This window comes from Leptodactylus fuscus, chromosome 1 (genome assembly GCF_031893055.1).
Source record: "Leptodactylus fuscus isolate aLepFus1 chromosome 1, aLepFus1.hap2, whole genome shotgun sequence".
In the NCBI taxonomy this organism is placed as follows: Eukaryota; Metazoa; Chordata; class Amphibia; order Anura; family Leptodactylidae; genus Leptodactylus; species Leptodactylus fuscus.
Genome location: NC_134265.1, coordinates 324,288,138 through 324,314,651, shown reverse-complemented (window position 1 = coordinate 324,314,651; position 26,514 = coordinate 324,288,138). Strand labels below are relative to the sequence as shown.

At 44.1% G+C, this 26,514-nt stretch overlaps 2 protein-coding genes across 3 annotated transcripts; one reads left to right on the top strand and one right to left on the bottom strand.

Annotated features, from left to right (window-relative positions):
* Nucleotides 1-359: 359 nt before the first annotated feature.
* Nucleotides 360-12,213, bottom strand: LYAR (Ly1 antibody reactive). 2 transcript variants are annotated; one of them, XM_075260829.1, is made up of 9 exons: nucleotides 12,151-12,213; nucleotides 9,221-9,375; nucleotides 8,944-9,058; nucleotides 8,113-8,220; nucleotides 6,194-6,277; nucleotides 4,575-4,950; nucleotides 3,074-3,142; nucleotides 2,460-2,545; nucleotides 360-1,501 (listed from the first exon to the last, which is right to left on the bottom strand). In XM_075260829.1, exons 2-9 carry the CDS (start codon nucleotides 9,340-9,342, stop codon nucleotides 1,367-1,369), a joined length of 1,095 nt encoding a protein of 364 aa, XP_075116930.1. In that variant the 5' UTR covers nucleotides 9,343-9,375; nucleotides 12,151-12,213; the 3' UTR covers nucleotides 360-1,366. The 2 variants fall into 2 exon arrangements, with proteins under 2 accessions (XP_075116930.1, XP_075116938.1); XM_075260837.1 differs by having other exon boundaries at nucleotides 3,074-3,139.
* Nucleotides 12,214-12,303: 90 nt separating this feature from the next.
* Nucleotides 12,304-26,230, top strand: ZBTB49 (zinc finger and BTB domain containing 49). The gene is made up of 8 exons (XM_075260212.1): nucleotides 12,304-12,331; nucleotides 15,974-16,145; nucleotides 17,078-18,108; nucleotides 18,486-18,532; nucleotides 20,742-20,815; nucleotides 21,365-21,447; nucleotides 21,528-21,689; nucleotides 25,219-26,230. Exons 2-8 carry the CDS (start codon nucleotides 15,994-15,996, stop codon nucleotides 25,830-25,832), a joined length of 2,163 nt encoding a protein of 720 aa, XP_075116313.1. The 5' UTR covers nucleotides 12,304-12,331; nucleotides 15,974-15,993; the 3' UTR covers nucleotides 25,833-26,230.
* The last annotated feature ends 284 nt before the right edge of the window (nucleotides 26,231-26,514 follow it).

Genomic DNA, 26,514 nt, shown 5'->3' with positions numbered 1-26,514 from the left:
GTAACCAGTTCATCTGACCCTAAAAATCCTGCCTTACCCTATTTTGATGATGAGCTGCACCCCTACTATACCATCCTCACAGGATTTACACACCATGGCATCCGAAGCAGAGAAGTAAAGTAACTGATGAATGTATATTGTATTGCGAAATATTACGGCGGTTCTGTATAATAATAGCAATAATGGTAATAGCATGAGTAATAATAATCGTAATAATCATAATAGCAATAAAAGTAATAAGAGTAATATTGGTATAATAATAAGAAAACGAAGATCATGAGGTTTTGTGTCTTTTTTAATTAAAACGTTTAGTACACATGTACAACCATGTATAACCTTAGCTCTGAACATTGACACTTCCAACTGTGCCAGCGTCATTGGCCCCAAGGCAGAACATTACAAACCCAATAAACCAAACTGTAAGTGTTGAACGAATAATGAAAACCATACGGAATCAAAACTGTATCCCAAAGGCGAAATGTAACGCCCCTTTCTTTTTTTTTTTGAGTGAGCCCTTACTAAGTAACCTGCCATATACTAAAAAAACCCATTCACGTGGCGGAATTTGGCTCTGATTTTGAGGTGGATTTCGCCTAAAAATCAGTGCCAGATTCCGCCCTGATCGGATCAAGATGCTGAAAAAAATAAAAAGTGCGCTGCTCAATTTTGCTGTGGAATCGGTGGCTGGTCAGCGGCAGATCCGCAGAATAAGAAACCCCCGCTCATTACTCCGATTTATCTCGGCCTAATAAGTGGCGGAAGGCTGTGGGGAGACCCAGAGGGACCGAAAATGAAGAAGCAGTGGTCCACCTCAAATTCCCCTTTATTTTTTGCAGTGTGAAGGACCCCTTTGATATCAGCAGGAATGAATTGCAGGAGAACAGAAGAGACAAAAGGAACTGGGTCATAATGTCGCATCAGAAGGAAACCTGTCACACTGAAAGTACAACCTGCAAGCAGCATGTTATAGAGCAGAAGCCGAGTAGTCTGATATACAAGTACAACCCGTTGTTTATCAATCTAAGTCTCTACCCAAACTGGGCTTAGGAGTCCAATGGGCGGTCCTAGTCAGTAACTGCAACCCTTCCTTTACAGATACTAATTAGGACCGCCCACAGGACTCCTAAACCCAGAATGAGCAGAGATTTACATGAAGTAATCTCTTTCCACAAAACTATATCATCTATATATCCATCTGCTCAGCTCCTCCTGCTCTATAACACGCTCCATGTTCAATGACACAAGATGCCTTTAAAATCTGAATTTGAAAAGGGGAAAAAAAACAATTCCCCCAAAATTTAAACAGTATACAACTCATAAAATAACGCAAATCTAATAAACTAGGCTTCAATAAACAGATTTGTCCTTATTTCACAAGTTTAACTTTTTCTTTCAATACTCTAAACTTTGGATTGTTTCGGATTTTCTTGTTGAAGGTCCCGAGGAGTTCTTCTTCAGACCGATGCTTCTCCGAAGAGATCGTATAATACTGTGCGATCACCTACAGGAAAAACCAAGCAGAAAATGTCACTGTATATACTGTACATCTGATGTGTGACTACAACAGCCAGGTCCAAAAGGACCTGTCACTAGATACATTTTGGTTCTACCCCATTACAGAGGTCACTGCATGATATGTATGAAGCCCACATTCTGCATATATGATAAAATGACATTTTTCATTGTAGTGACAGGTCCTCCTTAAAGAGGACCTTTCATGACATCCTGGAGAAAAGATTTGCATATTTTTTACCCAGAATCCCTAGCGGAGAAGGAATGACTTGTAAGTCTCCGTACGCCTATGTAGGCACAAACTCTCCCTAATGTGTATGATTATCCCCTGACCCTGGTCTATAGTCTCTCACTCTGCCAAACTAGTATCCCTGCGCTATGCTGACGAGGTCCAAAAGACCGAAACAGCGCTGTCCATAGCTGGGAATCTGTTCCTTTTGGAATAGAAATACTAATTTGGCAATAAACCCCGCATCATGTCAGTAGGCTTATTAACTGAGTCATGCATGATGTTAAGGGGGTTGCCCCTAGAGGGCAGTATACAGAGGCACTGTTATCCTAATTACGCCCTGGAGAATAGATTTGCATATTTTTGTCCTTGGGCAGCGCACTATTGGCTTTCCCGTTATGTGCCCCGGGGGAAGAGCTATCAGCACCGTTAGCTCTTCATTGTCAGAAGGGCGTTCTTGACAATCTAGCTGGGAACGCCCTCCTGACAGTACTGTCCGTAGCGCGTTCCTTACTTCCCAGCCATGACGCTGAGCAGTCCTGTATTGTGTATAAGACAGAAGCAGCTCCATACAGCTGATCAGCATAGGAGATGGCTGTTGGACCCCACCAATCAGGTATTTATGGCCTATCCTAAGAATAGGCCATGAAAGCATTAACCCCAGAGAACCCCTTTAACTACAGACGCCACATAATACAAGTCCAGAGAGTACAGTTACCTTTTTCCTCAGTTTCTTGATGGGCAGTTCATTGTCAGGTGCCTGTTTCAGCAATGCCTTGATGGTTCCCTTCCAGTTAAATTTACCTATAAACATAAGGGAATAACATCAGCTGCAGTCAGTCCTGGAGTCAAAAAAAAGAATGACAAACACTAAAGGAGCTGTGATGGCAGCCGTCCTGGTTGTCAGACAGTTTTTCTTCAAACAAATTGTCACCTTCTTTTGCCAAGTTGTTAAAAATTCAGAGTTGTGCTGCAGGAAAATGCTGCCTGCTAGTGACAGTCTTAAAGGGGTTGTGACATATGTCCCCCATCCTAAATCTCAAGATGACTGTGGGTTCAACCACCAAATTCCCCAGCATTCAGGAGATCGGGAGTGGGTGGACTGGTGCTCTATTCACTGCTATGAGGCTGCAATCTCTTGCTGGCACCCCATTCACGAGAAGGTTTTAGGGGGTCTTTGGATCCCCCACTCTCCTCATTGCTAGGGGACACAGTGGTCAGACCCCCAACGATTGGACAGTAATCCCCTATTCTATGGATAGGAAACAAGTGTCCTTAACAACAAAGCCCCTTTAATATACCCTTGGTGGTTTGCAGCTAAAATTATCTTACCCTGTTTACCGCCATCCTCTTGCCCATTTTCATCAGTGCCATTCTCGTCGGCCTCCTCTTCCTTCACTTCTACTTGGAATAAAGATCAATATGGATACAGAATTAAAGGAATTTACATTTAGCGTGTGTCGGACCCCCGACAACCCCGATAACCTATCCCTGAAAAACCCCTTTAAATTAACAGAACACATCGAACAAGGTAGCTGGTGATATAGACTGGTCACTGGTAAGGAGAAGCCTATAAACAGGCCTTATCCATATATACAGACAAGCTTAGATACGATCTGAGACTATTATGTAGTTACAAGCCACCATGTTTATAACTATTACCTAAAATGTATAGGGTCTCTTTAAAGGGTTAAGACATATTGCTAGTATCCACGACAGGACTCATTCAGTGCTACGTTTCCTCTTACACTTCAATGCTCTGGTCACCCAACTGTGCAGGGAGTCACAGCCGGCCTCACTCAATTGACTGGTGCCATGCTGCAGCTCTGTGCACAGTGGGTGGCCAGGGCACCGCTATACCGTGACGGGCACCACAGCACTTATACTCAGGACTGGTGGAGCGCCCAGAGGTTAGACTCTTAATAAACCTCACACAATATTTCCTAGCAATATGCCATCACTATCAGATAGGTACAACCTTTTACAGGAATATATGTGTTCTCCTCCGCTGATAACAGCTTACAGCCATGAACAATCTGACGCAGGCTGTGTATGACAGTGACGTGTTCTCATCCTAATACAATATGATCAGTCACAGATAATTTGGGGCTCTGGTCATCTCCGTCAAATTGTATAATTATAGGGGGATTGTAGACGACATGGCAAGAAGAACAGAGCCTGTAACTGTACTGACAAGCAGTGTAAGTATTAGGTAGTCAATACTAAGGCTGAAATAGCCAACGTCGGCCGGCAATCTAATGTGACTGCCCCCAAGATAAAGATCTGCTGTTGTGGGGAAAGTAGGATCAGGCATGTTACTGCACAAGAGGAATGGGAATCTATAGGAAGCTCTTATACTCCTCTCTCTGGTAAAGCCACTTCTGGTTTAAACAAAAACAAAACAAAACAAAACAAAAACAACACATCTTTTGAGTACCGTATTGTAGCCTTATACAGAACTCCCCATTGCAATAAACATGCATGTAAAGGGGTTTTCTGGGGGACTTATGGATTGACAACCTCTCTTTACAATGACCTTAGGTAATCCAAGGGGCTCCCAGATATTGGACCCCCAAGGATTCTCTATTTGTAGTGGCGGTGGCACTGCTTCAGCTTCACCATTGATTCCTAGGCAGTATATATAACACATCAGATTCAGATTGTGAGTCCTATATGGGACAGGTTGACGATATCTGTAAAGTGCTGCAGAATATAATGGTGCTATAGAAGTAAGCTAAGTAAATAGTAAATGAAAGTTAAAGTGTTAGTAATAAAACTATCCAATTTAAACACTGATGCCTATCCATAAGACCCCTTTATACTAGACCTGTACCTTCTGAATCATTCCGCTTCTTTTTCTTCCTTGGAGCTTCCTCGTGCCCATTCTCTGCGGCATCTTCACCCTCATTCTCCCGTCGCTTCTTCTTCTTCTTTTTTCCTGTCGCCTCCTCATCGATGACATCATCATTACCATTCTCCTCATCTTCCATCTGCCGTTTCTTTCCCTTCTTCTTTGTGCCATTCTGCAGCTGCTCCTCTGAGTTTACATCTTTCTTCTCCTTCTTGTTCTGCTTCTGTCTTTCCTCCTTCCGTTCTCGCTTGCTCTTCTTCTTCTCAGTTTCCTCTGCATCTGCAGACGTCTCAGGTGTGGGCTCGACCACCGCAGTGTTAGATGGATTTGGTTCCCTATTACTGGTGTCATCTTTTTGCTGCAACAAAATCAGAAAGTTACAGGATATGAAACTGGGTAAGGATGCTGAAAATATACAGTTTGGGGGGGTTTTTTAACGCTTTTTATTGAAAGTTGTGCAAGGTAAAGAAAAAAAGAACTGGTGAGTCACATCATGGTCTCCAGACTTTTTGAAATTTCTGGGGGCAGCCTCTCCCCTTGTATACCATCTGGTTACAGGGAAGTATAGAGTTAACCAGTTTCCTCCCCATATATACTGAGGGAGGGCGAGGAGCTAAGGCTTTTATGGCTAGAAATAAAGATTCCTGTAAGAAAATTCTAAGGTGAGTGTAACCATGCCTCTTCAATACGCCGAATAGTCATACTTCTGGGGACATAGGGACAGGCTTTTCATAACAGGACAGTCCTATATCATGTGCCAAAAATCTGCGAGAGTGCAAGAACACCTAAGACAGCCTAAGTGGGGCACCCATTCTAGTCTACGCAGGTGGGAGGGTGACAAGTACTGTATATTTGGTGTAGTATGTAAACCTGGGCAAGTCCAGCGTCTTAAGAACGTTTTGGTCGTATCAGTTATCCAGGCAGGAGATCTCAGATGGTGACCAGGATTGGACATCAGGCAGATCAACCAGCTCAGTTTAGCCAGGATTATTCCACAGTGGAGTGTCAGCTGGGATGTCAGTGTAAGCTGACTCTTGCCTTGCCCACAACTATTCGCCAGGACATGAATGGGAAACAGTCTTCCCCTAAACAGCTGAGAGTTTTCAAGAACTGGCCACAAGTTAGTCATACTCATATAATGAGCTAGATGGGACTCAGTACCTGGTAGTGGTCCGGGCATGAGCCATGACTGTAAATATCAAAGTTGGCCTGTTGGGTAGTATAGGGATAAATCAGGCAGAGATGTCCCCCTCCACCCCCCAGCTGAAATGCAGTCTGCAGCCAGTTTGTTATAGAGCAGGAAAAGCCAAGAAGATTGATATATATATTCTATTTTAGTAATCAAAATGTCCGCTAATTCTGAGCTTAAGAGTCCAGTGGGCGGTCCTACTCAGTGGCTGCCGATTATCTTTGTAACACTAATTCAAGAAAGACTATCACTGATCCAGACCGCCCACTGGACTCCTAAACTCATAGTGTTGGATTTTGGTAAACCCTCATGGTAATCTCCCAGAATGTGGTGAAGATTTCGGCATTCCATATTTCAATCCGTCACAGAAAAAAACAAAATAACATTCCACATCGATTCTACTAAAACTTACATGACTTGTAGCTTCTGCGAAGATCTCCCACACTTTTTCCTGTACAGTTGGATCATGTATTTTTAAACAGTTTTTCATCCAATTCTAAAAAACAAAACAAAAACAAGAATAAAAAAAAAAAATAGTATGAGAAAGTAAATACAAGATGTAAGAAAACTACCAGAATTATAGGAGGCATGTAAAGCAATTTAAAGGGATTCTACCATTAAAATCACAGATTACACAGTAAGCTATGTAAGCGGCCATTTTCTTGTGTGTGCTGGGCATGCACAGTCGGCTCTGCTCGAGGCCTGATGGCAGAACTGACTGTGCATGCCTAGAAGATTGAAACCCAGGAGGAAGAAGACGCAGGGAGAGGCTGTTCCACAAGAAAATGGAGGCAGCGCTGGAGAGCTTACTCGCTGCATTGGGGGCGCCCTCAGTGCTGTTTGAGCGCTAGGGACCACCCCCAGTGCTGCAAGATAACTCATTTGCATACAGAAGAAAACCGGGATTTCTAACGAACGGCTGCCCGGAGAAGACATCTAAAGGTAGGAGAAGAATAACCGTTCTTAAGGCTATTCCTACATGTGATCAAGAAAACATGCGATTTTAATGATAGAAACCCTTTAAACATGCCTCAGGTGATGGCCGTGCTACTTGCATGACCAAGGGAAACAAGTTGTAATCCACCTTGGTCTACAGTGACAAGTGTAAGTGGGACAGTCCCATCCCAAACTGCCGGCACGAGAGCTCAGCTCTGCTGCTATTACCTGGAATGGGGCAGAGCTGCAGCACTCCGCCACGGCAGCTATGCAGCGGACAGAGGCCTCCGCATCAGTGTCTATATCCTGTACAGGGTCTGACACTGGAGACGGGTTAATGGTATACATATAGACATTTAATTTAATAATGCACTGGTTGTTAATGCAAATCCAGCACCAAATTCTAAGGTGATTCGCAAATGACACCATTGAATCAATAAAAAAAATTGATTATCAGGTAGGGACACTACATGTATGAGAAGATACCCCGGACACAATAAGGACATCATGGCTGGTTATCAGGAGGGGACACTACATGTATGAGAAGATAACCCGGACACAATAAGGACATCATGGCTGGTTAACAGGAGGACACTACATGTATGAGAAGATAACCTGGACACAATAAGGACATCATGGCTGATTATCAGGAGGACACTACATGTATGAGAAGATAACCTGGACACAATAAGGACATCATGGCTGGTTATCAAGAGGACACTACATGTATGAGAAGATAACCTGGACACAATAAGGACATCATGGCTGGTTATCAAGAGGACACTACACGTATGAGAAGATAACCTGGACACAATAAGGACATCATGGCTGGTTATCAGGAGGACACTACATGTATGAGAAGATAACCCGAACACAATAAGGACACCATGGCTGATTATCAGGAGGACACTACATGTATGAGAAGATAACCCGGACACAATAAGGACATCATGGCTGGTTATCAGGAGGGGACACTACATGTATGAGAAGATAACCTGGACACAATAAGGGATCATGGTTGGGTTTCTGACAAGGCCCAGACCATAGAAAGTTCCTACATTCACGTCATATCCATTGGCATCTGATCAACTCAACAGAGACCACTAAGAGGATTAGAGAAAATCTTTAAAATGTTGCAAAATTATTAATCATTTATATTTGCAAAAATGAGTACCTTTTAATTGTCTACAAATTTATACATGGTTATGTTCATGGGAAAACTCTTTAAGGACATATATTTACTGGAGATATGTTTGCGGTAAACCCTGACTCGGGGACATACAGCTGAGGCCAACTCCACAGCACCCCCTGCTGACTGCTAACTGGAACTTGTTATAATATGGTAGTAAAAAGGTATCTGCACTATTGCACAGGATGTGTCATATGAAGACCTACCTGGAATTTTGTCTTCTTTCTGGGAACATTATCAAATGTACTAATCTGATTTAAGATGTTCCTTATGTTGTTACTAATGTTCGGCTTCTTCATTACTTCTTGAATCCTCTGGGAAAGAACAAGAGTTCGTAAGGTAAATTCTATATAAAGTAATAGCAAACCTGTATATTCAGCAAATAAAGAGACAATGGCGGAGCATGAGACAAGGACAAAGCCTCATTTAAATTGTAGGGTAGATTTGGTAACAGTACAGTTAGATCTTCTAGATGTGTCTTCCGCTGTCCTATGGAAACTTGTAGCAAAAGACACCACAAAATTAAAGGGGCTATCCAACTTTTCAATAGTATCCATAAGACAGGACATCAATTCTAGATGGATGAGCCGCAGTGCTCCCTCACCATACAGCAGCGTGTCCCATTCAAGTCTATGGGACAACCACTGCAGTACTCTCTATGGCTGCTATTAAAAGTACAGGTGAATATCACAGCTCATGCCAAAGTTGAAACAGCTGATCTGTGACGGTCCCAGGCTATCTAAAAATTGTCCTTTCCTACCGGACATCAATTTTGAAAAGCTGGATAAACCCTTTAAGATGCCTTTTAAAGGGATTGTACAGGGATCCCCTCCCCCCCCCCGCCCGTGCCTGTTACTCAGCTACAGTTAATGTCCTTTTCTTTCATCCTATGAGAGCAACAGACTTTAGTAATGGTAGCCTAAAATGAGCTGAGCTGCAATACCACACACAACCTCCGAACAGGTGTGGCATGGTTTCCGAAAGACATGTTTTATCACCTACAATGGGTAATACATGTCCATAAAGCCGACACTCACCTGGATCCACTGCTGCTGCTTCACATCCCCTTTTTTGGCTTTTGCTTCAAAGCCTTTGCCGCCATATTTCTCATCCTCAGTCAAACACCTTAGGTGGGTTTTATAGTCGTTTCCCCTGTAACACACACAGAAGAATAAACTATAACCACAAATGTTACCTGTCTAGTCTTATTACTGGATGGACTGGACCTAAGCATCCAATACTCCACTAAATCTTACACTCCGACATCGAGCTGTTCCTATGATTCCCATCAACATGGCGTTTAGTTGGACATACCAGAAATCTTTACCGCAATCAATACAAGAGAGGCATCGGCAGTTCCGGCACATGTTGAGATGTTTCTCCACGTGTCCTTTCTTTAGTGTTTCGCCACAGGCATTGCAGCAGAAGAATACCATGGTGACCCTAACTGGCACAGGATAGCCTATCACCTACAGAAAGGATAGAAAGGGGTTTCACCACACTGACCACTTAAATAATATAGACTGACTCCTCTTTATTCTCCGACCTTTGTTGTTTTTATCCCACCCCTCCCCCAGTTGCTTTTTTTTTTATTTTTTTTTTTTATGTAGATTGTGAGCCCCACATAGAGCTCACAATGTACATTTTTCCCTATCAGTATGTCTTTGGAATATGGGTTGGAAATCCATGCAAACACGGGGAGAACATACAAACTCCTTGCAGATGTTTTTTTGCCCTTGGTGGGATTTGAACACCTGGACTCCAGCGCTGCAAGGCTGCAGTGCTAACCACTGAGCCACCGTGTGGCCCCTTGAGCCACCGTGTGGCCCCTCCCTCCCCCAGTTGCTTTTGAGGGTTTTCCGGGCAAAAAAAGTTTTTTTTTTTTTAAAGTGTCTTAGTGCTACTAATGGGTTAATAAATGCACCCATATACCTTTTAACATTTTTTGAGTTATTTCGGGGTGTCTCAGGGGGCTGCTGGTGTCTCCTGCTATGTAAGGTCCTCACTAACCTTCTCACCTTACTCCCCCCTCCCTGTCTTTTTAGCTATCCTGTCCTTCCTTACCTACTCAGCCCAACCCCTGACCCATATTATATACTTACCCTCCACGCTTCTTCCGGTGAGACAGCTCCTCTACCTCAGCAGCGATGATCCACCTCTACTGTGCATGCGTGGAAGCGCAGTAGAGGTGAATTACCAGCGGTGGCGGTGCGCACAGTGGAGAAGAGCGCGCACAGACAGACTCATTACAGAGGGAGGAGCCGTCTTGCCGGAAGAAGCCTGGATGGTAAGTATAATGAGGTGGATCAGGAGTCCCTGGGGTAGTCATGTGACCACCCTAGGGATAGGCGTAAATATACATTTTTGATAAATATTATTTAGAAAGTAGGAGGGGGAGGGTGATTAGAGTAGTGCAGGGATGTAAAATGATCCTGGAGAACCCCTTTAAAGAGGACCTTTCACCATATCTGGGCACAGGCAGTGTTATATACTGCCAGAAAGCTGACAGTGCGCTGAATTCAGCGCACTGTCGGCTTTCCCGATCTGTGCCCGGTGTGAAGAGCTTACGGTCCGGTACCGTAGCTCTTCTATGGTCAGAAGGGCGTTTCTGACCATTAGCCAGAGACGTCCTTCTGCCTCGCGGCGCCAATCGCGCTGCACTGTGGAGCGGGGAGGAACGCCCCCTCCCTCTGCTCACACAGCTTGTCCATAGACGAGCATTATCAGGAGCGGGAGGGGGGAGTTCCTCCCCGCTCCACAGCACAGCGTGATTGGCGCTGCGAGGCAGAAGGACGTCTCTGGCTAATGGTCAGAAACGCCCTTCTGACTGTAAAGCGCTACGGTACAGGGACCGATAGCGCTTTACACCGGGCACGGATCGGGAAAGCCGACAGTGCGCTGAATTCAGCGCACTGTCAGCTTTCTGGCAGTATATAACACTGCCTGTGCCCGGATATGGTGAAAGGTCCTCTTTAAGTTCTACTTCTTACTTATAACATGGATCTTTTAGGATCCATTGTTCCTCATTTGCATGGGAGATATGGACGGGTCTTTGTTTTGCTCCCTCTCACTGTTATTGTTCGATATGCCCATTTCCCTCTTGACTAGCCCGTCTTCGAACCTTGCTTGCATATGATGCATATGCAGGTGATACCATGTGACTTTCAGCGCTATGTGTACTTTTGCACATTAAACCTTTTTTTTTTTTTTTTTTTTTGAGAAACCCAAACCGTTTCCAGGCCCCACGAACCTGTCAGACACAGCGCAGCCCCTAATACAATAAATGTAAATAGATTTTTCACAATCTTTAGCATTTTTATCAGTAAATTTGTCAATGTGTCAGAGTGTAAGCCACGCCCCCACCCCCTCCTAAACCCGCCATTTAGACGACTGCGGCAAAAAAAGTGTCTCTTTATAAATGTGGCGCAGGTTGTGTCTGCCTGAACGAATGAATTAATCTGCCCTAATGTTCCAGCATATTTGTTGCTTACAGTATAACAGACATGTGATACGGAGGAAAATGGCGCTTTATTTTCCTCCCATTGATTTCAATGGGTTCTGTTATTTTTTTTTTTCCACTGGTGGAATTTTACGCTAGCAGAACCCATAGGCTTTTTTTTCAGCGCTGAAAATTCAGCGCCATTTTCCTCAATGTGAATAGACCCTAAGAGGAAGGTCACGTGTGGTTCACACTAATCTTTTTATAGATATGCAAAGCAGCCTGGAAGTGCAACATGGGCGGGGCCTGATGTGCATTTAGTCAGCCACGGGTGCTATGAGTGTCCTGTAAAATGGCTGCAAAATGTCTTAGCTTTAGCAGCACATGGACTCTTATTTGTGTCTGTCTGCATCACAGCCATCTGTAGCCCAATCTGACATATCAGGCCCCGCCTCCAGTGCACCTGAGGGCTGATTTGTATACCCATTTATTGATTAGCTTTAATAATGCAGGTGTATTTAGCACGGGTGGCCTATGGACAGTATATATAATGATCATTGTAATACATTCCTCCCCATATGAGCTGTATACATAGTAGGCGCAGTCTATTGCACACTTGTTGCAGTGTCACCTATACTGTGCTCACTATCACTGTATCCAGTGCCATATATCTGTGCACACACAGTCCATGCTATACAGCACACATTACTCCACTAGCAGTATATCGGCTGCTCTGCCATTCACACATCTAAGGACCAATATAACGCATGCGACACTCAGTCTGAATACAGCCCCGCGCACTCACCTCCTTCAGACCACGTGTCTCCCTATGCAGCGGCCGCTATTTACTGAATGACGTCACTTCCTGTAAGCCTTCTCCAAATCGAAACCGGCTTCGCTCCGGGGGCGGAAGTATCGTTCATCACTGGTCGCACGGGGTGACGTCAGAGCGGGCCGACTTGGTGACAGAAGATACAGAGTAGCTGGTAAGCCTGCTGTATTTTGATGTCACTCCTTCCCCCCCTCAGCAGGGTACATAAGTATTATCAGGATGGTGTGAAGCCTCCCTTTAACTACTACACCCAGCAGGGCATGGCAGGCTGTATATGTTGGTGGACGTCCATCCAATGTTATAACATAGTACTGCAGCCCAGTGACCAGATCCATTGGGTGATGTAGTCACATGACTAAAAACTATCAGTTAAAGGGATCACCACCCAATGCAATGTAAACTTACCCCTAATGCAGTCATGGTCAAGTGCTGTACATTCATCATGTGACTGCATCCTCCAATAGGCTGCTTTCTTCCAGAAACAGCGCCACCCCTTCCCATGGGTTGCATCAGGTATTGCAGCATATGTGGATTGAATAAAGCTGAGCTGCAATATCTGACGTAGCCCATGGTCAGAGGTGGTGCTGTTTCTACAGGAAAGCAGCCATGTTTTTCTAATTCTGTATATCCCCTTTAAGGATACTTGCTAACTCTTCAGGAAGCTATGAGAAGTTTCTTAAAAAAAAAGTGACCTCCAAGATGATTTGGCATCTCTCTAAGGCCCGGCAGAATGCCCCCGTATTTGCCGGGCGAGTGTCTTTATACATGGCTGGAGCACTTTGTGGACTGTCCAAAAAGGAGGGTACCCACGTCACAAATAAGGGAGCATGGCATGTCTGTAAAGGGGTGTAGGCACGCCAATAGGACATAGTTTAGTCAAATAAGTTTGCCTACCATTCTACTCTTGTCCCTTGCCAAATGTTGGCAAGTATGTCGCACAATGGGGCACAACAGCTGCCATCAGCGGATCACTGCAGGCCTGACTCCCATGTCCTCCAGCACTGGCTGTTTTTGCCAAGGGGATGATGCTTGTGTGCCCCTTGTAGGGGAAATGTAGTATTGCATGGCATCCATTTAAATAGCCGCTCATGTGTGACTTATGGAGGGACCACCCTGTATGGCATCTTTGTATCTAGTAGGGCATATGGTAAGGGTTTGTCCTGATGGAAATGATACAAATGCATCCCAACACCAATGATGGTATGGTCCCTAGCCAGGTCTTGTGGGATCCTCTCCTGTATGTCATACTCAGGCAGAGTGTCACATAGGTGTGGAGACTGTAAAGGAGACAAGTGAGAGCCCACAAGTTCTTAGCTGCTTTAGTGAAAACATGTCTGACAATAGTGCCAGCCAAACAATTATTGACTTACAAGAGTGAGACTGAACATGCATACTACTGATAAGAGTTCTGGAAGTCATTTAAGGCCCGGTTCATATCTGCATTTGGGTTTCCGTTCAGGGAGTCCGCTTGGAGAAACCTATCTGCATAAAAAAGCGCTTACCTTAGGAAACTGGTGGACCCCTAGACTATAATGGGATCCGTGTCGCTTCCGCTCAAAAAATGCGGAGAGAAAGGTGCTGCTTGCAGATAGGGGAACGGAATGACCTGAATGCAGATGTGAACTGGGCCTTAAGCTGGATGTACGCATTAAAGGGAGTCTACCTCCACTACAATAGTTTGATTAACCTCTTCTATGCTGTTTTAGGGTTGGTTAGTTAGAGCAATCTTGCTGTCGAGAAAATCAACTTTTAAGCTGAAGCCACACATAAAAGACTTGTTTTTTATTATTGCTGATTTTGCTGTATCTTTTTGACCGAAAACCAAGAGTGGCTACAAAAGGAGTGGAAAGTACAAAGAAAGCTCTTGTTCTTTTTCCTCCTTCAAAACTGACTCTTGGCTTTGGCTCTTTAAGGCCGGGGCTCCACGGGACGTAAACGCCACGATTTGCGCACAGTGGACACGCTGCGGGAAAAATTGCGGCGTTGTACAGTGCAGGCAAAGTGGATGGGATTCATGCGAATCCCATCCCTACTTTGCGGAAGAAATCGCAGCGCGGACACGTTGCAATTTGCAAAGCTGTTGCTTTGCAAATCGCAGCATGTCAATTATATCTACGGAAACACCGGCGGCTTTCCTGTAGATATAATGTTAAGAGAAAGTCCACAAAGGAAAACTCCATGAACCTTCTGTTAAAAGCGCTGCGGAAAGAACCGCAATGCGATCACGCAGTGGTTCTTTCCGCAGCGCTTTAGCGCTGCAATTACGCCTGTGGGGCCTTAGCCTTAAAAGCAGCAATATCTGCAACAAAACCCCCAGCTTTTCTGCAACGTGTGGCCTCTGCCAAATGAGATGTTCGGTGGGCTGTACATTTTTTTGCTTAGTGGGTGGTGACCAAAGGCAGAAAGGTGCTATGACCTGACTGCACCCCATGTCTTGAAGAGAGTCCAGATAAGTTTGTGTGTAGTCCATGTCTTGTGATGACTTTGGTAGGAGCCTCCTATTTCCTATGTGGATATTAGCTGATTATATATCTGGTATCTGAGACTATCCATTAGTGACTGGATGATAGTGATTCCCATCTATGTTCCTTTATTTGTAGCCCTCACTTTCCTATGTACAAGGCCAGCTTCATCTCGCTGCAGGCCGCCGATCTCTGTAGTCTGTGACCGGATGAAATGTTTTCTCGTCAGTTTTGTCCTTACATAGTAGGCGTCTGTGCTGAGGTATATACGTGTATCTGAATACTGCATTATTATATGGGACAATGAACCTTTATACTCTTGTACGACTCGTGATGCAGCCTACTGATAGTTATCATTACAATAGTGGTAAGCCTTTCATAAAACGACGACGCTGGAAAGCTGGACATAGATGTGATCCAATTTTCCTTAATCAAAGGGGTGCACCATGGACGATGCAAAACTCTTCTTGGAGTACAGGGGCAGCACCTTGGTCACTCTATTCTGATTATGTTTTCCAGCTTCGTAGTACATTGTATGAAATATGAGAATTTACCATTATGAAGTATAGTTCGTGTGGCAAAAAATAAGCCCTCATCAGCTCAGAAAAATAGAAAAAGTTACAGAAAAAATGGCTATAGAAGGATAGTGATGGGATCTGATGTATTAGAGGGAATAAGAGTGGTCAGCCGACACCTATTGACATGGACTATCCAGTAATCGGAAAACAGAGCTTCTTTCTTCTAGAAACAGCACCACACGTAGGCATAGGCTGTGTCTGGTATTGCAGTGACGTGAATGGGACTGTGCTGCAGTACCACACATAACGTATCTGCATGGTGCTGATTTTGTCGGAATGCAGCCATGTTTTCTATTACTCAACAACCCCTTGGCTTGCTTTACAGTTCGACCTTCTAGAATTTTATCTTACTTATGAAATGTCGCTGGCGCTTTGGTCGTCCCCACCAGTTCTGCAACAATGACATTATGTACATCATTCATGTACCTACTAAAGCCAATCCGTGGCCGCAGCGATGAACTATGTATAGCATGTGATCACTGAGGCCACTGGTTGTAGTGATCATGTGAACGATATAGACAATGTCATCACTGCAGTACCGACGGGGACCACCAGGGAGGCAGTACTGGAACAGTGGGGAATTTAACAATGCAATAACCACAGGCAGCTGAAGCCCCCACTCCTCTCATCTTATGTCTGAACTTATAATGTAAAATGGATGATGTCATTTACTACAGCTTCTGCAGGTGTTGGTTACACTAGTGGGATTATGAGGGTTGTACATTGTAACGCAGCTGCCATTTATTATTTCTACAGCACTGAAATGGTCATAAAGAATGGACCCGACGGCAAGTCACAGCTGTCACCTTCTACAGCAGCTTCACGAGCAACGGATCCAAGGCCTGCTGTGCGACTGCATGCTGGTGGTGAAAGGCGTCTGCTTTAAAGCTCATAAGAATGTGCTCGCGGCTTTCAGTCAGTATTTTCGGTAAGATATCATTTATGGAATGGTTATGAAATGTATTTATTTGTTTAGATTTTTACTGGGCATTATCTATAGATCTACAGACCGAACGGTTAATGAGGACCTTTCATCACCAACTTCAGCTCTTTAATAGTCGCTGCTCTACTGATTCTGGCACACTTGGTTGTTTTTTTTTTTTTCTCTAGCCAACACCACTCCTGAGCTTTCAGTGCAGAGCAGCTTTGTTTCTTAATATGCTAGTTAGACTCTGTCAAGTGGGAGGTGTCAAGCTGGAGCAGGGGGTGTGACTCTGAACTCCCTTTAGGTGGACACTGTCAGATCTCCAAGTCCTGCTCTGGCCTTTTTAAGTCCAGGTAACGGTATCCTACAGTATATATATATATAATTTTTTTTTTCTGGAATGATTGTGGGATTTTCTTTTCCAAACATGGTTTTACCAGAATCTCAGAAATTCTCCTTCTTTTTACCATTATTGGAGGCCTGACCATATACCTCCTGCATGGCCTGATGTAGTCATGAGGTTGGGCTGATGGCGGCCATGTGTGACTGAACATATACCAGAGGAAGGCGTTATCATATCTTATTAAAATTTCAGTAACTTATTGTGCCATGGCCTGGAGTCCTTCTCTTTATTCATCTTATGACATTAAGGCTGGTCTTACACGGCCGTAATGTAAGTTCGCAATTGAGGTTTTTCAATTCCGGACACATTATATTCAGTGCGGCTTCTTACATCACCAGGATATTTTATCCATGGTGTGTCGGACCGCAACCAAGTTCCGTAAAGGCCGTGAATTCACAACACTGCACGAACTCGCCCATAGAACTCTGCGGGTGTCTGATCAGCAACTTGCGGACCGTACATTCAATACGGTCGTGTAAGACCAGCCTAAGAGTAGAAGTACTAACTCTCATATTTGACCTCTCCCCTGCAGATCTCTCTTTCAGAATGCTTCCAACCAGAAGAATGACGTCTTTCATTTGGACATTAAGAACATTGGTGGCATTGGTCAGATCTTGGACTTCATGTATACCTCGCACCTGGACCTGAACAATGATAACATACAGGTTATGTTGGACATTGCGCAATGTCTTCAGGTCCAAAATGTCTTGAACATGTGTTACAGCTTCTTAAAGCTGACCACAAACGTTGATGCGGTCACTTCCATGCCATGCACTAATTCTCTACCTCTCCAGGGCACTTACACCACATTTACTAATCCGATTTCCAATGAACATCTCAATACTTCGCTGCTAGAGGAGCCCATGTCAGATGAGAGACCAGCCCAGACTGATAAAGTGACTGCTCCTTCTAGTGAGGCACCCAAGAGCGCTCCTGCCTCCTTGAAGGAGAGTCACTTGAAGCAGTTAGGGCAACCTTATAAGTTACGTGATTTTTACAGTAAGCTCTTTTACAAGGAGACGGCAGACAAGGCAGCAGAGCAGCTGACAACATCCAGTGTCTGTACAGAGCCCAGTATGGAACCTCAGCCATGGACCCTAAACAGCTCTGAATCTATCTTGGCCCCATCGAACTCCTTACCCCTCGAGCCCTTACCTGCGTTCTCACAAACCTTTGTTACCTCCCAGGACTCAGAGCCATCTCCATTACAGTTCCCTCAAGAGATGCGTCTTAAGAAAGCTATTCATTTAAAGAAGTTAAACTTTCTCAGGTCTCAGAAGGTGGCTGAGGAGTCTTCCGAACCCATAGGAGTCTTGCACAAAGCCGTAGAAGAGACTTCTTTCCCCAATGTGGAGCTGGAGAGCGCCGACAAAAACTTTTTAGAAAAAGAAGCAGATGGGGAAATGCTGGAGACTGTGCCCCAAAATACTGAGATGGAGAGGGCTGAGAGTCCTAATCTGGAAGATCAGAGCGCTCCTGTCCCCAAGCATTGCTCATGTGATGTGTGTGGGAAGAGGTTCAAGCACCCCAGTAATCTCGAGCTGCACAAACGTTCTCATACAGGTATAGTGAGGTAATGGTTCTTTACATCGCCCCCTTATTCAGTGTTGCAGAACTCCGGATATTCCATATATTGAGTTAGGAAGATCTGACTAATTCGGTGTACAGGATAGTTCACGTGGGACTCATGGACTTTTTAAAATGTTTTAATCAAAGTCCACACGTAAGTCAATGTGGATCCTGAAGTTGCCAAAGTGGCTCCCAAAGTCTATTGTATTTTGCAGATCCTTGCTCTATGGTCAGTTTCTTACTTATGAAGTGAACCCATGTCTACATGCCCTATTAGTACATATGGACATCTTATGGGGGTCGCCCTGCTCTGTAAGACTTAAGCCATCCTAATATTATGTGGATCTGATTATTTACCCATCTCTTTACAGGTGAGAAGCCCTTTGAATGTAGTGTTTGCGGGAAGCACTTCTCCCAGGTGAGACATTGACATGTATTTACCCAGTAATTCACAGAAATAGGTTCACATCATGACTCACATTATTCATTTTTACTCCCTACAAGCCTAGCACATCCTGAGAATGTCACCAAGCTCCTTATACACATAGGCACCTTCATGCAAGTGTAAAATATAGCAAAACTTACATTTTAAAATTTACATTTGTCGTTAAAAGTCCAAACCAGTAGAGCCTAAAATGTAATGCATCTCCTAATCACAAATGTATAGGATAGGCAGCGCCCATACCTATCACTTATGTCTGTGTCTACATGCCCAATCCAGAAAATAGTAGCAGTCATCTGTAATTCATTGCAATAGGTGCCAGCCAGCCAGACCTTGACCTGGTCACTTTTACAAGGTAAGATTTGCAGCACTCCAGTGGTGAGAAAAGGTGTTTCTTTTAACATAAGGATGTCTTGCCTTACAATACTGTGCAAGCGGCCATTTTCTTGTGGCCTGTGGGCATGCGCAGTCTGCTCTGCCCAAGGCCTAGAACGTACAAGCCACCGCCGGAAGAAGAGGCTGAAGAGGACGCAGCTGACAAAGATGGAGGCGGCGCTGGAGAGAGTTCTCTGGCAGCATTGGGGACTCCCCCAGTGCTGTTTGAGCGCTGAGGACCGTCCCCAGTGCTGCAAGAGAGCTAATTTACATGCCGAGAAAAAACGGGATTGTAGCCGAACGGCGGTGTGGAGAAGACCTGAAATGGTGAGACTGAGGGTCCTGCCTGCAAGGCCTTACAATCTATGAGGGAAGAGGAATAGTAAGGAAGGGTAGAAGCTATTTAGATGGTGGTGTGATGACGGTAGTGTTATGGAGGTTGTAGACCTCCCTGAAGAGGTGAGTCTTCAGGGTCCTCTTGAAACTTGTTATGGTGGGGGGCAGGTTTATGTGTTGTGGGGTGAGTTTCAGAATATAGGGGATTCACAGGAGAAGTCTTGGAGGTGGTTGTGTGAACAGCAGATAAGACTGAGGTCTTGATAGGATCAGAGGTTACGTCTGGGTAGGTGGCAGGAGATTATGCCAGAGATGTATGGAGGAGACATGTTGTGTATGTCAGCTGTTTGCTGAGTGATGGGAAGCCAGTGTAGGGATTGGTAGAGGGGAGAGGCTAATGAAAAACAGGGGGAGGCATGGGTTAACTTAGTGGCAGTGTTAAGGGTGGACTGAAGGGGAAAGAGAGCGATTGCTGGGAGGCCGTGGAGAAGATTTCCTGAATGTCCCCGATGAGGCCATTGCAGGCTAGTTAGGAAAGAAATGACAACAACCATCTGTAATGGGTAATAACATGAAGCAAAGTCTCTGTATCCCCCTGGGGTCACTGTAGGCTTCACAATGTGAGCGAGGACAGACAGTATAGGCAATATATTGACTCCGTTATCAGGAACAGACCTATGTAGGAATATGGCACAATCATTTTTTAACACAAACACGTTGCCCTTCGTAAAGCCCCACCAATCATCTGATAGAAGAAGTTGCAGTGTTCAGGGTTGGTTGTGGAGCCTCGTGCCCTTTCACTACCAGTGGGTATGCCTGGTATTAAAGCTTGGCCCTGAGACTGCTGCAGAGCCCCTACAATCAGCTGATCCTTGGGGGTCCTAGGTGTTTTACTCTTACTGATCTATCCAACCCTTAGGGTAGATCATCAATACTAAAATCCCAGAAAACTCCTTTAAGCTAGTGCCGCTCCCCAGCTACAGACTTTTAATCCTGGTCTCATCTGACACTTAGTGTATATCACAGCACAAGACCGCTAGTGTGGTCACTTAAGAGCAGAGCGTTCAATGCACAGAGCCCAGGACCCTTCACAGTCCGCAGCAGGACACTTGAGACTGCAAGGATCAGGAACATGGGAGACTTTTATACTTTGGCTATCTCCAGCATTCTCATTGAAATGAACAAAACTGCCCAAATCACTGCTCCTTTCAGTAGGGAAGCCATAAGTCCCCTGTTCTCCTGATTGGTAGGGTCTGACTGCTCTGCAAGTTATGATCTATCCTATGATCCTTTGATGAGAAACCCCCTTTAACTTAGCATATCCTTTATTATTTGTCCGTATTGAGTTATTTTGTACACTATATGACGTACAGATGAGGTTCTGCTAGAGCACATTATGTCCACCAGGGGGAGTGTGTCACTTAGCCATATCACTTCTCTAGGTTACTGCTCCTTACATTGTCTTTTCTGTCAGGCTGGAAACCTTCAGACTCACCTACGACGGCACTCCGGGGAAAAGCCTTATATATGTGAGATTTGTGGTAAGAGGTAGGTGAATGTGTGCTTTTTTTTTTTTTTTTTTTCTTCTGATATAGTTATGAAATGCGCCTTCATTATATATAAATATATAATGTGTGTATATATATATATATATATATATATATACACACACACACACACACACACATACTGTATATATATTGTATATGAAGTTTAGTGACAGCATTACAGATAAAACCACTCCCTCAGCTGCACATCGGAGCCCCTTCTCCCATTTGGGGTTACTTACAAAGAAGACAATCAGTCCAATCTGTTAGCCACCCTATAAAGCCCACACCTGGGTCTTTATCAAGTGTCCTGTAAATATGGTCTGTGATGTCAGCACAGAAGATTTTAGCGCCGCTCCATTAGAACAGATCTGCAATCGGTGACTATAGATTATAGCTGCAGTGCTTACAGGAGGTCTGAGGTAGTCTGAGACTCGCCCCCTGTCTCATCATTGGTTTATAGAGCAGTAGCGCAGCATATAACAATGCTCAGTACTGTACACACTATATCTACAGACAAGCTGCATGCTCATATATACCTGTCTTCTAGGTTTGCCGTTTCTGGTGATGTCCAGCGCCATATTGTCATTCATACGGGAGAGAAGCCTCACTTGTGCGACATCTGTGGTCGAGGTAAATGAAGTACAGACCCATGAAAACAACTAATATTTCTAGCAGAAGTCATTTCTAAGGCTTGGGTTTATTTCTGCCAGGTTTTAGCAACGTCAGCAACTTGAAGGAGCACGAGAAGACTCATGCGGCTGACAAATTCTACACCTGCGATGACTGCGGGAAATCCTTTAATATGCCCCGCAAGCTAATAAAGCACCGGATCCGGCACACGGGGGAGAGACCATACAGCTGCCTGACATGTGGTAATGATGGCGCCCAGACAGAAGGGCATTTCAGAGTTAGCAAATCTAAAAAAAATGCAGTGCTTGAATTCTTTCATACAGTCATCCCAAATGTCACACTATACAGATGTAGCAGAGTTAACCCGAACCTCTGCAATGGGTTAAATTGCTGCAGTGTGATATCTGATCACAGAAGACAACTAAGGGCAATGAGAAGTCATTGAAAAATGTTTTTCCAATGGATTTTCATTAATCTTTGTTATCTTCTGTGATAAGATATCACGCTGCAGCAATTTAACCCATTGCAGAGGTTCAGGTTAACTCTGCTACATCTGTACAGTGTGAAATTAATGGCAAAGCAACCAAAACATTTCCCATGTGGGTCTTGTTTCGGAGTTTGCATCAAACTTTACAACCAATTTTATTTTATCTTTTTCAAGTACATATGGACGTATCCTAAGGAGCGTATGGGACTCCCATTATTATTTATTATGCTGACTTATATAGCGCCATCATATTCTTCAGTACTTTACAGATATTGTCAGTCACTGTCCCATATAGGGCTCACAATCTACATTCCCTATCAGTATGTCTTTGGTGTGTGGGAGGAAACCGGAGTACCCGGAGGAAACCCACGCAAACACGGGGAGAACATACAAATTCCTTGCAGATGTTGCCCTTGCCAGGATTTGAACCTAGGACTCCAGCGCTGCAAGGCTGCAGTGCTAACCACTGAGCCACCGTGCTGCCCGTTATCACTATTGATGGGGGGAATTATCAGATATTCAGAACATATCTAATGACTATACCATTTATCTTATAGGTATTTTCTAGGTTTACAAGATTGTTGACCTTCCCTTTGCATAGGTCATTGATCAAAGATCAGCAGGGATCAGCTGTTTGAGGAGACCATGGGGTACCGGAGAGAGCTGCAGCTTCTTCACTGAAAACCAAGCACAGCGCCGCACATTGTATAGTGGCTGCACTTGGTATTGCAGCTCAACCCCATTTGTTTGAATGGGACTGAGCTCTAAGCAGCCTATTTGACTGATGAACCTGACATCTCATGGCCTGTGAAGTGGAAGCTTTAAACAGCTGATCTGCAAGTGTTTTCAATTGCTGACCTATCTAAGGCTTCTTTCACACTAGATATCTGTTATGTAGAATACAAGACCATTCTGTGCATTTCATGTTTGGTCCATGTGTTTTTGTTTGCTTTTTGCATCCTGAAAAACAAAAAACACGGATAACATAGACTTGACTGGCCAAAGCAAGTAGAGAAAAAAGAAGAATATAGTGATTTTTTTTCTTCTTCCATGCCTCTCAGTCCTTTAAAAAGCAACCCTTTAACCCCTTAGGGACCCTTGACTTACTACTACGTCAAGAGTCGCATGGGGATGTATGGATAGAGCTCAGGAGCTGAGCTCTCTCCATATAGGGCGGATGCCAGCTATGTAATAGAGCCAGAACCCGCCGCTAACAGCAGTGGTCGGTGCCCGCACCAATCGCTGCTGTTAACCCTTTAGATGCTGCCGTCAAACGGGACCACAGTGTCTAAATTGCACGGACGCCGCCGTTTTTCACCGATCGCCGCCCTCCTGAACGTCACCGGAGGGTGGCGATCGGTTGCTATGACAGCTGGAAGCCCTATTGAAGAGGCACTGTCTAATAGAAGTGATGGCATTTTGCTATTCACTATACTTTAGTATTGCAGTGAATAGTATGAGCGATCAGACCCCCATAGGTTTCAAGGTACCTAAGGGGTCTGATCATAAATGTAAAAGAAGAGGGAAAAAAAGTTGTTAAAAGTATAAAAAAAAATTAAAAAATACAAAAGTTCAAATCACCCCCCTTTCCCTGGATCAGATATAAAAGTAAATAAAGAAAAGTAAACACAAACATATTAGGTATCCCTGCGCTCCAAACTGGCCGAACTATTAAAATATTAAAACATTTATCCCATACGGTGAACGGCATAGCGGCGTCAAAAATCAAAATAGCCAAATAGCGTTTTTTTACAACACTTTGCTTCCTATCAAAAATTGAATAAAGAGTGATCAAACCATCAGATCTTTCCCCAAATGGTATCAATAGAAACGTCATCTTGTCCCGCATAAAAAGACACAGCAACCAGCTCCATACATGGAAATATGAAAAAGTTACAGGTGTCACAACATGACAACACATTTTTTTTCTATTTTGCAAAGTTTTTCATTTTTTAAAAGGTATCAAAACATTTCAAATACTATATAAATTTGGTATCGCCGCGTTCGTACTGACACGTAGAACACAGGTAACATGTCATTTGTACCAAACAGTGAACGCTGTAAAAATTAAACCCATATGAAAATGTTGCAAATACATTTTTCCCCAATTGCACCTCATTCTGAATTTTTTTTTTCCAGCTTCCCAGTACATTGCACAGCATATTGAATGGCGTCATTACAAAGTACAATATGTCCCGCAAACAATAAGCCATCGTGTGACTCTGTGAACTGAAAAAGTTATGGCTCTTGAAATGTGAGGAGGGAAAAGCGGAAATGCTAAACCGAAAAATGGCCTTAAGGGGTTAAAAAAAACCAACAAAAAAAAAAAAATAGGCATGTGATTAGCTCTATTAATTATAATGGGTCTGTCTGTCCAATTTTTTATTTTTTTTTGGTCCCCACAGATAGAAACTGTATAGAAAAGTAGTTAGTGTGTAAAGGATAGGTCATCAGTCTTATACGCCTGGAAAACCCCTTTAGGCTCTGTTCACACCTGTGTTGTGGTTCCCATTGTTATTACAAACCCTGATGCAGTTCCAGATCTATCGAGGGATTGAATCCTTTGACTTGCAGTCGGTTCCACAAAAGTGTTGCTAAAAATGCTGTGCTAATATTCCTATCCAATATGGGGGATCCAAGATGGAGGCTCCTAACAGACATGGGATTATGCATTAAAAGTAACCATATAGTTTCCTCTAGGGCTGGCTTCACACCAGCGCTTGATTTTTTTTCCATTCAGGGATTTTTTTTTTTTCTAAATGTAAATTGTGAGCCCCACATAGAGCTCACAATGTACATTATTTCCTATCAGCATGTCTTTGGAATATGGGATGGAAAGCCACGCAAACACGGGGAGAACATACAAACTCCTTGCAGATGTTTTTTTTTGCCCTTGGCGGGATTTGAACACCAGGACTCCAGGGCTGCAAGGCTGCAGTGCTAACCACTGAGCCACCGTCTCTACCATGTCTTGGTTGGTCCTGTACAATGCCCTTTTCCTAATCTCAGTTACAAGGCAAGCCTGTGTAGAATAGAGGCAGTGTATTATATAGCAGGAAGTCCATCCTGTGACTCCTTCACTACATGTATCTGAATGTCAGATGCGGGTACCCAGAGAAGCAAACAGGTGGGTGGTAGGTAAAGGAATCCTTCTAGCGAGTACGTATAGGTGCATATTAGTATATTTCGTGTATGTTTTTAGTTTTCTATCCCTCCGCCATCTTTTCCTTGAGCAGCAGATATGGTGATCACATTCTAATAAAACCATACCAATTTTTCACCAGGTAAAAAGTTTGCGGGCTCTGGAGATCTGCGCAGGCACGTGAGATCCCATACAGGCGAGAAGCCATACACCTGCGACGTGTGTAATAAAAGCTTCTCTCGCTCCGCCGTCCTGCGACGGCATAAAAACATGCACTGCAAGCCCACCGAGGATGGGCCTGAAGAGTTCCCCAACACTGTGGAGTCCTCAGGAAAATCGCAGAATTCAGGTTCATTAACTCCTAACATCCCAGCCCCTTTTATGCAAGAGCAAGGACATTCGGTGGAAAGTGGACTGAGTGACTACGAGGGGGGCAGCAATATGCAGGATGAACTTACAGCCCAGGAGAAGAGGACAGCCGAGTGCACCAAGATGGCCAAGCCTCACTTGGCAGAAACAGCGAGCGCTTATACGTTTACAGAGGTGGAGGTGGCGGTGACGGAAGAGAGTTTACACTCGGACATTTCGATGATACGCTCCTCTTTAGTCACTTTGGAGAGTAATTGTAATGAACCCTTAAATAACCGAACGTCTTCTAATGGATTCCGAGGGTCCGACGGTCCGTTCTTCTCTAGTATGAGCCTATGGGGACTCGCTATGAAGACTCTGCAGAATGAAAACGACATGGAGCAGTGATTGCAATTTTTGTTTAGTTATTTTAAGGACTCCTCAATCCTAAATTAAGAAATAATATGTCCGATTTTCCCCCCATTTTTTATTTGCACTTGACAGTACCCCCGTCCCCAATACCACCTTCTGATACAACTCTTTCAAACAGTAGTATCACATTGATAGACCAAGCCACCCACATGTGATCATATTGGACTGACCGCTCAGACCTTGCCCCATTGCACCATCGGTCCAATCCACCACAACCACCTTCGCAGCGACTGTTAAAGCCATTGGCGTTACTAGACTTGGAAACTTGTAGTGCCCTATTTTTACGCCCACTGAACGCTCTTCATTTCTGGTTCACGTTCGTCTTTATTTGACCTAATTCAGCGGTTACAAAAAAGTCGAATCTTTGTAAAATGTTGCAGGTTTTTTAAAAATCATATTTTTATAAAGTTTAAAAATATAAAAAAAAGAAGTTTTGTTATGTTATTCTTTGTATCATAGAAGGGTTTTTAGTAGGATAGACTGTAAATATCTGATCAGTGGGGGGGCCAACAGCCAGCGCCTGCGTGGATCAGCTGTTCGAGGGTTCTTTTGGTCAGTGTACTATCTGTGCACAGAGTCGGAGGCAGATGGTTCTGGATAATGTCCAGGCAACATTACTGCTCCTCAGCTCACACTCTATATTGACGGGACATATCTA

Bases quoted from the DNA above. Each gene is read 5' to 3' on its own strand.
- LYAR (XM_075260829.1), bottom strand. From the start codon at position 9,342: ATGGTATTCTTCTGCTGCAATGCCTGTGGCGAAACACTAAAGAAAGGA. The intron at 9,059-9,220 runs GTATGTCCAACT...TGTGTGTTACAG, and splicing joins GATTGCGGTAAAGATTTCTG to GGGAAACGACTATAAAACCC. The intron at 2,546-3,073 runs GTAAGATAATTT...TTATGTTTATAG, and splicing joins AGAGGATGGCGGTAAACAGG to GTAAATTTAACTGGAAGGGA.
- ZBTB49 (XM_075260212.1), top strand. From the start codon at position 15,994: ATGGACCCGACGGCAAGTCACAGCTGTCACCTTCTACAGCAGCTTCAC. The intron at 18,109-18,485 runs GTATAGTGAGGT...ATCTCTTTACAG, and splicing joins GCACAAACGTTCTCATACAG to GTGAGAAGCCCTTTGAATGT. The intron at 18,533-20,741 runs GTGAGACATTGA...CTTTTCTGTCAG, and splicing joins GCGGGAAGCACTTCTCCCAG to GCTGGAAACCTTCAGACTCA.